The 12,727-nt window shown below is 36.5% G+C and overlaps 1 protein-coding gene across 3 annotated transcripts; it reads right to left on the bottom strand.

The window, feature by feature from the left end:
• Nucleotides 1–2,861: 2,861 nt before the first annotated feature.
• LOC113321933 (probable LRR receptor-like serine/threonine-protein kinase At1g06840) lies at nucleotides 2,862–12,281 on the bottom strand. 3 transcript variants are annotated; one of them, XM_026569900.1, is made up of 21 exons: nucleotides 12,014–12,281; nucleotides 11,565–11,667; nucleotides 11,251–11,401; nucleotides 10,148–10,219; nucleotides 9,923–9,994; nucleotides 8,778–8,921; nucleotides 8,612–8,683; nucleotides 8,412–8,483; nucleotides 7,792–7,863; nucleotides 7,237–7,305; nucleotides 7,059–7,127; nucleotides 6,807–6,878; nucleotides 6,450–6,536; nucleotides 6,227–6,295; nucleotides 5,542–6,053; nucleotides 5,307–5,456; nucleotides 4,908–5,188; nucleotides 4,458–4,527; nucleotides 3,988–4,238; nucleotides 3,653–3,787; nucleotides 2,862–3,451 (listed from the first exon to the last, which is right to left on the bottom strand). In XM_026569900.1, exons 2-21 carry the CDS (start codon nucleotides 11,662–11,664, stop codon nucleotides 3,095–3,097), a joined length of 2,877 nt encoding a protein of 958 aa, XP_026425685.1. In that variant the 5' UTR covers nucleotides 11,665–11,667; nucleotides 12,014–12,281; the 3' UTR covers nucleotides 2,862–3,094. The 3 variants fall into 3 exon arrangements, with proteins under 3 accessions (XP_026425685.1, XP_026425686.1, XP_026425687.1); XM_026569901.1 differs by having other exon boundaries at nucleotides 4,476–4,527; XM_026569902.1 differs by lacking the exons at nucleotides 11,565–11,667; nucleotides 12,014–12,281 and having other exon boundaries at nucleotides 10,148–10,215; nucleotides 11,251–11,370.
• Nucleotides 12,282–12,727: the final 446 nt, after the last annotated feature.

The following is a 12,727-nucleotide window of genomic DNA, read 5'->3' as shown; positions in this document are numbered from 1 at the left end:
AAAAGCAATAGTTGGCGGACCCAGTTCACGAATTGTTGACATCTGAGTTCACGAGTCGCTGAACGGTTCACGAACAGTAGCGTCCCGAATTCATGAACTGCCTAACGGTTCACTAACCGTTTCACCAACGGTCCCAGTGAATTTTTAGCAGATGCTCAATAACTTATTTTATAAATATGTTTAGCATTGCCTTGACTTTCATAAATACCTCTGAGACATCATTGATCACTAAAATACATTGTGTATGTGCATCGTGATTAAAGTCTTAAGTGTTTAATATATTGCTTATTTATTCGAAAGACATATTTGCTAACAACTATCATTATACACGATTCACGCACTCAGACCATAATGTATATTCTTCTATGTGATTTCAGGACAAACTTCTCACATGCTTACTTGAAACCCTAATTGGAGTTTCTTCTAAACAAAGAAGTGTTTGCTTGAATCTCAAGTTATCTATGCTTGAATTCTAAGCAACTCTCAGTCTTGAACATCTATAAATAAAGACACTCATTACAACTGGGATATTCAATCCCTGATACTCTATGTCCTAGTTGATTGCTAGAGTCATCCTATATTGACCTAGGTTTCCTTTGAGAAACATAATTAGGTCTACGACTTAAAGACTTCGTTTGGGGATTCATGAAGCCAGGTCTGACTATCTTTACCTTGATAGTTCATGTATCCTGATCTTACTTTTATGTTATTGATGTTTTCGTAATCTCTTTCAGGCAAGATAGATAGAAATCACAAAGTTCTTTTCTCCTCAGACTTTATGATTCCTCAAGATAGATATCTGAAAATTGTTCTTAATTGATTAGTTCACGATTGTTCTTCAGAGGTGGTTAAGAATCCCGACTTCTCATCTAACTGGGTGTAAGTGTTCCGAATTTGTGAGGTTTACTAGCTTTGTCCAATTGCAAACAGATTTTTAATCCTTGATCTTTGATCTAAAGGGAAATCAAATAAGCTTATATGTTAGAGACATATTGGTTACAAAAGTCTTCACTTAGGTTGAGGCAACTCTTAGGCTGTAAAGGACGTCACCTAGAGGAATCAATTGTGTAGATCCTTGCGAGGTTCAAGAGATGTAAAGAGCGCAACCGTAACTGAATCAATTGTGTAGATCCTTTTAGAAATTCGCATTTTCAAAGATAGATAATTTTTTTTATACTTGGCATAATTCTGATTAATTATTTGGATACGACTAGATTGGTCTTGGATATTGATTTTTGAGATCGTCCAAGTACTATTCGTAATAATCAGGTTCACAGAATATGTTGTCTAGAATTTATGATTGAAAAAAATAAAGATATAAAATCTATATACATTTTGTCAAGGATCATTAAGTTGGTATACTTGCAATTATATTAGGTTTTGTCCATACAAGTTGCTGAACGAAAAAGTCGGTGGTATCAGAGCGGGCAAACACCTTTAGACCTAACAAGTTCGTGTCTGGCGATATGAGCTATGGGTACAAGAGTGCAATCTCGATTAACGTATCGCCAACCTTTGATATCACAAATTACTTATGGTCTTACAAGCTCGTTAGGCTAGAAACCACCGAGCTACATCAATGTTTTTGGTCTTTAAGAACTCTTTATATCTATTATCCTATTGCCAATGTTGTATATTTATTTACCTGTATATTTAGATAAAAATCTTAATTCTTAGGGATATAGAAATGATTGTGAATCTTATTCATTATGCAATTTGACCCTAAAAATATAAAAACAATTTGTGTCGCGATTTATGATTTCGCAACCTTGCTAACTGTAATTGTCATTATGGTTTATCAAGCAATAAAATAAAATAATATTTCAGGGAAGTCTCCAATTGTAGGTATCTATTAGAGTTCCGCGGATCCTTATTCTTCACTGCAGCTTTGGTTTCCGATTGCAGTCTTGGTTTACTTCGCCTGCAGAATTGGCTTTCACCTGCAGTTCACTTCTTTTGTGCAGTCTTCAACTGCAAGCATCTTTAAGTAATCTTGCATCATTTACAGTCTTGTTTTTTTGCCTGCATTCTTGGTTTTTTACGTCTTTGCTTCAGGATTCTGAAATGGAAAGAATTCCATCTTTCTAAGGCAGTTTAGTGACTCGGATTGATTCTTTTGTTTACCCGGCTTGGACTAGTTTTTTTTTCTATTTAATATAACCTTGCCTTTCGGGATTTTTTTTTTTATCATTGTATGCTTTACATTGGCCAGTCTTTTTAATCAAAAACCTTAGCTTTGTCATCTCAATGCAAATGACATTCAGTATCTTTACATTGGTCAGCCTTTTTACTTTAGCTTTGTCATTCTGTGGGCAAAAGTTGCACAAATTAAAACGGCGTGACTAATGACTTGGGCCTCCGGCTTGGGTTTCCAGCCTAACCACAGGTGACCACTGCTTTGGTTTCTAGCCTAACCACATGTGACCAAAATTTGATCAGCCGCCGTTGATCGAATCAGCGGATAACCGATATATATTTTTAGAACTAGCCTATTTAAGCTAAAACGGAAAAGTGACATTATCTCTTCTTTTAAAAACGTTTCTAAACGTGTTGGAATTTTCCACCATGTTGGAAAAAAAAAGGTGATAGTATCTCATTTTTAAAACCGAAGGGAATAATTGCTTAGCCACAACTTTACCATCTACCTGCTTTTTCTTTTTTGAACAAAGAAACCTTCATATTAAACAGAACATAATCTTAAATCATTATCTAAATGGGGAATTAAATGTTAACCATCGGTCGCCAACTGTTGAATTTCAAAATGAATGTACTTGTTAGAAGTTTGTTACCAAGTTTCTTTGGTGAAAAAAATGCAATTCCAACAGGGGCTTAAGGGCGGCAAGTCAGTAAAACGACGAATATTGCACACATAACGTTGATTTTAATATATACAAAACGATTTTCTAATATACAATATACAAGCCAAATACGAAGCATCAAACAGACGTAATTCATGGCGTCTGGTTTTGTTAATCCACTGGCGTTGGGCCAAAATCACAAAAAGTGATTACTGCGGATTAATGGTCTATCCAACCATCGTATTATCAGTCCTCAGCCACCATTTATAAGGCTCACTAACTTGAGAGCAATGGCATTACCTTGGTGTGATGTTAGGGATCACGCCGCTGACAAGATCGCTTCCATAAATATCAGAAGATGACAAGTTCTGACTCCTTGGTTCACATACTGTTGATGATGACGACCGAGGCAATATAGATCTGTCCGAAAAATCAGATTCTAACTCTGAAATGGTGTTGCTAGATTCCTGTACCATAGAGAGCATTTTCTCTAGATCTCGAACAACCTCTGACATCGAAGGTCGTGCTTCTGGCCTATCCTCACAACACCTTAAGGCCAACGTGATGAACTCTGCCAAAACTTCAGATGGATAAGATCCCATCTTGCCATCTACAATTGAGAAGATATTACCTGCTTTGTGTGCCACATTTACCTGAAATCCCAAAATAAAAATGATGTGAAACTAACAACACCATTGATGGAAATTTGCATCATTTCAACATTTTATTTCTTTTTGACACCGGCTTAGACCAAATTAGCAACACTATATCTTATTTCATGGTTATGAAAACATTTTTGTCTCAACCTTGAATCCACAAAAATAAAAATTACCATGACACCAACAAGAAATTACCTCACGGACGATGTTTTTACCACCCGAGATAGGTCGCATCCCTGTCAAAAGCTCCAGAAATACAACTCCAAGACTATAAACATCGCTCTTATCTGTTAACTTATGGGTCAAAAAATATTCCGGGTCAAGGTATCCCTGCATGCAGTACAAGGCAGTAGTGAGTTTCTCAGTTACAAGTATAGAGATGCACTGACTCTGGGAGCCAGAAATAATGTTCTGTACCAACAAAAGAGAAAATTCTAATCAATTTATTGCCGAACCATCAGAAGAAAGGTTGCACCTGTCTTCTGACAGTGATCACTAGAAACGAACAGAACTCTAGGCAAGTCGATTACCGGTGTGCCCCTCACAACAGTGGATATATGACCAGGTAAGTCCCCCTCATCATCTGCAACTGGGGCAAGCCTTGAGAGTCCAAAATCAGCAACTTTAGCAGTATGCCTGGAGTCTAGAAGTATGTTGCTAGCTTTGATATCGCGGTGGAATATAGGGGGATTTGCTTCGGTGTGGAGATAAAGAATGCCCTTGGCTGCACCAAGTGAAATACGCAACCTCATGGAAAAGCTCAGAGTCCCCTTTGATGCAACTGCCAACACCACAATCATCATCTTCAGTTTATAATTCCGAAAGATAAATGTATTGCATGATTATAAGTGCGTCAAGTTATATCTGCCACAGGCCTACAAAAGGTTGTTTTGCTGGCATGAAAATTGCAATTCTCAAGAAAATCCTCCTTTTGAAAATCAAATACAGAACCAGAAAGAGGATACAACATAACAGAGGAGAATTTCTGGGACAAACATACACGGTATAATAGGATTACCACAAAGCCAATCCCGCAGACTGCCATTAGCCATGAACTCATAAACCAGGATCTGGAAACAATTCAAAACAGTGCGACATGTTTAATTTCTCCGTTGATATTCAAAAGAAAGGAAGTTTATTAAAGGGCTGAGTTACAGTTTAAAAAAAAAAATACATACATATATACATATATACAGAGAGAGAGAGAGACTGAATCTGTATCCACCTGCAGAACCAAATAGGGCTCGTTCCCAACGAAAAACTAATTTACCATAATATGCAAAGAACTTGGACAAGTTGATGTGTGCATAAGTCTTTTTGAGCTGAATGAAGGTTTTTGCTTTTATGTGGGAGGATATTTATATGACCAGGTAGGAACTATATAACTGACTGGATCATATAATATACTTATATGAAAGATATTAAGAGTTAAAGGAGCAAGACAAGGCACCTGCTCTCCTTCGTCGTCACAGTACCCGAGCAAACCAACTAGATTACGGTGATGTAACCTTGACAAAAACTCTATCTCTGTCAAAAATTCCTTTTCACCCTGTAAAGACCCAACTTGTGCACGTTTTACGGCCACAACAGTCTGGTCAGCTAGAATGCCTCTATAGACCTTTCCATATCCACCTTCCCCAATAACCAGGCTATTGAAATTTTCTGTTGCGTGCACCAGTTCTTTCAAAGTAAAGCTTTTCAGGCCATCAACTTTGATAGAGATTCTCGCAGCTGAAAATATAGTTCAACAAAGAATTAAGGAATCACTGCAGCTTCCTTTGTTATCTGTTGGGTCCATTGGGATATTAAATACTTGGGCAGTGCCAATTTCAAGTTTAGAGGAACTTACATAGATGTTTTCTTGCTCTGAAATCGAAAGAATTATAGCGTTTTCTTACTATAAAAATTGCGATGATTGCCGTCGCTAAGATCGATATGGCAATGGTCCCTAATATAGTGCCAGCTAAGGCACCTTTACTTAGCCACACCTTGGAAGAATCTGCAACAATATAAATGATAACCCAAAACTTTAAAAAAGAAAACAGCCTATAGTCCTCAGATCAATATAAGATCGAAATACATACCACGGAAATGTCTATCAGGATAATCGAGCAGATCATATGGTCCAAAAGTGTTGCTCTGAGGAAATGACCATGTTGTGAATTTGCCTTTAATCCGTCTAACCTCGGTTTTATTTAATTTTATAGAGTTATTATCGTATAGAAGAAAAAGAGTTAAGTTCATCCATAACCTGGGACCTTCATCCCAGCCATACGAATATACAGAGATCTGAGAGGTTTCCAATTTGAGACTTTCAGCCATGTACTCAAGGAACGAGCTTTCGTAAGGAGCAAAATATGAGAAGCTAGGACTTTTCAACCGGTACGCAATGCTGAAAGGAGCTGCACAAAAGCATTGTCCAGGAGAACTTGGAGGAGCATATACAAAATAGTAATCTGTGGGACATTTTCGGATAGCACAATTAGGTGACGAGATGCTCAAATTTCTACGCATATCATCATCATCATCAGCTACAGATCCGCAAAATCTAACTAAGTTTGTGTTGGCGTTATTGCAGAGCGGATTTTCTCGAAGCCTGAACAATGAAGGTACTCAAAGTCATCATACCAGTGAAACAAGCAGTGGTGATACACGGATTAAAAATAAAAGAATGTACAATAAAGAGATTAAGAATGAAGCAAAAGAAGAAGAGATAATTATGTATCAATTTCAAATTTATACGAGATTTTTTGGATTAAGAAAGCATACCTCAAAGTGACATTTTTTGGTGGATTAATATCAACAGATGTATTTGAGAATAAATTGTTCCGCAAATCCCTGAATATTAATAGAAAATACATAATCAAAAAGCGATCAGCAATCACACACAAACATGCCTGTCTACTGCTAAGCAGACACATGTTACTTCATCTTCGAAAATGACACAGACCTAAGACTTAAGAAATAACTAATGATGTAAGCTAGATCTTACAGGGTACGTTCTGCAACAGAGCTGAAGTTTATATTCCGCCAAAGTGCAGAAGGCACCAAACCGCTCAAGGAATTATTCCAAAGGGACCTGTGACAAAAAGAAAATCATAATCTGCATAGAGGGCTGGCATTTTTGAAATATTATTTGAGCTTTTGTAATATATATCTGCTAGAACAAGTACACATATTCATATGTGTATAAAATAAAAAAAGCACCTTACACTGTGTTGCTTGTCGGTAATTTAACTATTTTCCCTTTACAACGAATACAAAAAGGGTGCTAAGTTCACATGCATTTAGTAGTTCGGTCTCATATATGCTGATGCATCCATTAAAGTGAAAGAAGATAGAATCTTACAGTTTCTGGAGGTTAGGGAGGTCTGAGAAACTTGCAGGAATAGATCCATTGAGATTATTGTTTGACAGATCGCTGCATCGATGTTTCACAAGAAAAATAGGTTATTGGTCATAAAAAAATAGAGTACTGATCTGAAATTAAGTTACATCAAATCTTCATTATCAGTCACAATCCAAGGTTTTAAATTATCTACTTGAAAAATAAGCACTATATACATAAGGACATATTCCGGATAGTTGAAATTTTTCTCACATAGTTGTCATGTTTCCAGAAAGCTTGCTTGACGGTAAGGATCCAGTAAGTTGATTCGAGCTAAGATCTCTGTAGCATAAATTCAAGTAGAATAATAAGTAGTGTACTGGTCGACAGCAAATCAGATAAGCAATATCTGAAAACTGCACATAAGAGCTTTTATTATACACAAACTTACACAACAAAAAGATCTGGACTCCCACTTAAATCGGGAATAATGCCCCTTAAGCTGCAGTTTCTCAGGCTCCTGTCAAGAAAGAGAAAATGATATACCACATACAGTTTCTAAAAGTAGCATATCTCTCAACTATCACCTTTATCTCTCCCTCATATAACAAGCATTTATCAGTTCTTCTCTCTCCTCTCAAGCCTCGCCCTTTACTAACCCACCTTATTCAGTAACATAACAGTAGAGTAAGATTTCCTTCTCTCAATTAAAAGCAGGAAAACAATGTCATCAGAAATTCAAAAGGTACAACAATCTTTACCATGGATACTAGTTAGAGCCTATCTACCTATAACTAATAAAACCCAACTTATCTCTCATTGAAGACGGAGCTGATGACCCAACCTCAAAAAGTACATTTGGGGATCAGTTCTAACTAAAATTAAACAAATCCTTCTCCTTCGCCTAATTAACAACATATTCTGCTTTTTACTGATGTTACCTCTACTATTCTAGAAGTCCCGGAACATGCAAAACAATGCATAAAGTTCAGAGAATTGCACGTACAGTTTCAGCAGGTTCGTGCTGCCATAAGAAGCAGGAATTTCAGCATCATCAAAGAGGTTGTTATCAAGTTGACTGCGATTCACACAAGAAATATTTAAGATATCAACCACAAATATGCAAACACTTTGTAACTGCCTAACATAAAACGTGTCACAAGAGAAAAGGTAGTAAAATACTTAAATATAAATGAAGTAAAGCTTGATCGAGTCTATTTAGTGATAGAAAACAGGATCAGTCCAAGGACAACAATTTTTGTGATAAAAAGTGCACGATATTTTAAATGCCGCCACTACTCTTAGCTCTAGGCCAAAAGTTGAACGACAAGTCGTAACTTAAAAATGCAGGCAACCAGACCTACAAGGCTGAACACATTACATGTCTGTAACTCTATATTAGGTGATTTCAACAACAACAAAAATGTAAGTAGGTAGATGGTTTAAACACTTCACTGCCTTGCAGACTACTTAGAGTAGAGGCTGACCACAATGAGACTGAGAGATTTCCATGATTAGATACTAAAATGTCTCATCTGGGACATATTGGTTTTCCAACTAATTAAGGATTTAAAATAAAAAAACTGAGAACAGCCGGCCATAATAACAAAGAAAGGAGAAACCTACAGTATCCGCAAGCTCGCAGTTTTAGAGAACTCTGGTGGGAGATACCCAGATAAGTTGTTATTATCCACCAGCCTGTTAACAGTAAGAACAAAAATAATGAGTCGAGCTGAACACCATGACGGCTACTAAAACCCTATCACGTATTTTCAACTAAGACAAGTATCTATCAACAGATGGCAAAGAACCAAATATTAACTTACAAGTGAAGTATTTTGGGTAATCTGGAAAGTTCAGGCGGAATTTGTCCACTGAGCGAGTTATTGTTCAAGTGACTGCAGATTTTTATATACAATTACATAATATAGCCAAGAGGGTCAGGAAATTAGAAGCACCAAATTAGAGCAAAATTTAACTTGAGAAACTCACAGATGTCTGAGTGCTGTTAAGTTTGCAAATGATTTTGGTATTACTCCTGATAGTTGGTTCTCGTCTAATTGGAGCCTCACTAAATTAGCGAGAAGACCAATCTCATCTGGTAATGAGCCTGAGAATTGGTTCCCATTCAAGAGCCTACATAGAGAACACAAAAGGGTTAATCAACATTGGGAAAGCCTATGAAATAATTCAAAAACTAATCTCCACGAACTTGCTGGGAAATCATACACTTTAAAAGCACACTCAGACTCGAGTACAAAGTACTTTAAAATATATGTACTCGAGGATTCATTGAGCTGATGAAACTTATTAGTACACTGTTACATTTCTCCTGGTGGTTAACAATTAAGATTTTCTTCTACCGAGAGCACCTTATCCTTCCGGTTTATCTTTTACAGCAGTTAGCGGACGATCATAATATAATTTCCCAGGCGACAATCATGAGGACTCGTTTATTGTCATTTTTTAGGTGCTTTAACTCTAAATATGAATATCAAATAGTTTTGGAGGGGTTGAAAAATATGAAATGTATCAAGAATCAGTTGCTGACGGGAATATCAACAGTACAAGTGTAGGACAGGCTTTCTTCGTGCCGTTGCCCAAAACAATCAATCATTCCTATGTGAAGCTTTCTTATCTGTATAAGGGTTGTGTATGTACTTACTTGTCGCCCGGACCTGTTGAACCTGTTCATTTTGAGTGTTTATATATCTGGATAAGAGAAAGATTGATGTTGCTTGGACCTTTTTTTAAGTATTTGCTAGGGATAGAAGTAAGAACCCTATATACCGTAACATAATAGATTCGTTGAGGCATCAATAGTCTTATTCAGGTTGTAGATGTATCTCAAATCCACATAACAGAATATAAGCAGCTCCAAAAGAAAACAGAGTAGAAAAGTAATAAAAAATATAATCAGTAACCACTCCTCAAAATAGTAATTTTACGACGATGGCTCAGAAGCCAGAACATGGACTGAATAATAAAACACATCGCAGTGACAGATATATCTTTGCACAATTGCGTTGAAATCTTTTAGCATCAAGCAGAATGATTATTTGTAGCACAGGGGTCAGGGGTATTATGCGAACAATTTTCGAAGTTTGGTAAGATATAAGTTCAAGAATACAACTCACAGAAGTTTCAGAGGTTTAATATATCCAATCTCCTTCGGTATACTGCCACTTATGTTGTTCCACATTAAATCTCTACCAGAAGTAGATACATGCACAGAAAACGGAATAGCATAAGCATAATATAAAAATCCAAATCAATGTCTATGCTAATTCTTATAAGAAAAGGACAAACAGGGCTCTGTCACATTGTAAGGATGTAAGGATATTAATTTGCCAGATACTCACATTACCAACAGCTGAGATAGACGGCCAACCTCGGGTGATAAACTTTCAGTAAGATTCAAATTTAACATCTGCCTACACCCAAAATGAGGGAGGTTATGATCATGATAAATTTTTAGGTGCAACAACGACCAGCAAAATGCACACCCTACATCATGGAAATACTAATAAGTAGCATAAGATAAGCATCAAAATATGACGTAGATACTTATGTAAAGCAAGTATGTCACGATAACATTGCATAGCTGCAAACACAGCCTTGCTTTTGCTTGGCAAGAAGTTAGAGAGAAAATTAACAGCATCAGAACAATGAATAATGAACAAAGGCGTAGAGAACCTATTTAGTGATACGAAGTACTTGTAAAACCACAGTTTTGTAGAGGCAAAGATGCATTTTACCGTGTCAAACATTAGTGATATGAAGCACTAGTAACAATAAACACAGTTTTGTAGAGGCAAAGGTGCATTTTAGCGTGTCAAACACTGAGGAGGTGTAGGTATGTAACAATATCCTCAAATGTCATACCCCTGCTGCCCTGCATTAACATATTTAGAATAACACATTTTTCTTCTAGAACCTCTCCTCCGGTGACTCTTCCCATTTTTTTCATATACCACAAAAAGGAACTTACTTGTCCACGCAACTATGAGTCAATGACGAATTTCTACCTCTTACAAGATTGTGATAATGTATTGTGCCTAGTTTGAAATTTCTACAGTTACTTTGTGCCATCCTAGAGTCAGAGTTCTCATAAGAGGAGGGAGCTCACATAACTTCTAAGTATTTAAATGCTAAGTTTGTGATTGTTTCTTCAAAATTAACAATTGGTTGAGTACTACGCATCCTATTCGACAATATAATGCACGCTAAGCTAAAACCAGCATATATTTCTTCTTTGAGTACTTCTATCAAGTAAATGCATCCGCCCAATTCAGCTCTAGAACAAAACATAAAATGTATTATAGTATCTTTCTTCATGGTCAAAATCTGCTGAAACTACATATAGTGCTCATTTTCTCAGTGCTACCTAAGTGGACTACTTTCTTGCCATAGTCACACTGTGAACAAGAATTCATAACATCAAATCGAATACAAGGTAACATACAATTGCTGCACATGCACATATCCATCAGACCCTATGCTGTCAAAGCACCACACTCCTAGCCAATTCGATGAGCATGGATCCCCCTTGTCCCAGCTCTGAAGGTGTTTCATGGGATCTTTAAAAGCTCCTTTGATAGCTCGCAATGCTTTTACTGCAACAAAAATAATTAATAACCACTATAATTAAGTAGGGTAGCAAAAACGATTCGACTTCATTAAAAACCCCTCCTAAGTGTTAACTGGGTACAAGGTATGGCCAAAATTCATTTCCAACTATATCCATTTACAAATTGCAATAAATTCAAGTATGCATACCTTCTATAGGATCAGTAACTGGTTCTGCTGCTGCTGCATAAATAAATGAAACTGCCAAAAGGTATCTGAAAACGCAGACTTTGACTCCCAACATCTCCATACCCTTAAAAGAATCAGTTACCATTAATTCACAGGTTACAACTCAAGAAGTTCAATTTTTCAAACAATGACAATTATAAATAATGAATGTCAATTTTTCTCATCTTTCTTTTCCTAAAGCAAATTTATCTAATTGTCAAATTAAATCCAAATTTAGCAGTACTCAAAAGAAAGATACTGGAATATAAGACCATCATGGACTAATTGCTAATTCAAAAAGATAATACTGGAAAAGAAAACCTAAGCTATAAACCCTAGAAATGAACCAAAATTCCTCAACAGTTAAATCCAACTAAGAAAACACAAGGAATATTCTGAACAGAAAACTCAATTATTTCTTATATACTTACTTGATTGATACAACGGTAAAATAAAACCCTAGAATTTGAGCACGTCTTCAGTAATTCAAAAATCAAATATCCGAAAATGTCTAAATTAGTGAATCCCTTGATGAAGCTTGCTATAAACAAAACCAACCCCAATAATCTCTGAGAATAATGGTATTAGGTAGAAGAAGAACATGATAGAAAAATAATATTGTCTTCTTCTTCTTCAGCAAATATGAATTTACAGACAGCGATGTCGTCATGGTTGGCTTCGTCTTTATTAACTAATGAAAATGAAAATCAGTAGACCAATACACAGTTCTTTTTTCCTTTTTTACAAAGCAAAAGAGATTAAAAAAACGCGGCAATCAAAAAAGCTCTATAGTGGAACTAACGTTGTCATATTTCCACACAAATTTAAACGTTGACATTTATGGTCGAGTAGGTAGGTAGGTAATTGGCTGCAAATAGTTGACGCGTGTGCACCCTCGTTTAGTATGGGTACACAGAGTCCCACCAGTTGTGACTTTGTGGGGGCTTTAGAGGTCAATCTGGACGGCTCTTTTGACTGGATATCGATAGTGTAGGTCCATCCAGACACTACCATCATCGTGTGATTATTACCTACTATGGGTCTACTTTACTTTCTAGCCGACTAGAATATTACCAGCGCCCGTAATTATTGGATGTTTGATTAACCAGTGCTTTTAGAAAAAAAGAAAAAGTAATTTCAGGGCC

The sequence above is a fragment of the Papaver somniferum genome, chromosome 11, assembly GCF_003573695.1.
Source record: "Papaver somniferum cultivar HN1 chromosome 11, ASM357369v1, whole genome shotgun sequence".
NCBI classification, from domain to species: domain Eukaryota; kingdom Viridiplantae; phylum Streptophyta; class Magnoliopsida; order Ranunculales; family Papaveraceae; genus Papaver; species Papaver somniferum.
The sequence above is the reverse complement of the archived record's forward strand: the minus strand, read 5'-3'. Positions and strand labels throughout refer to the sequence as shown.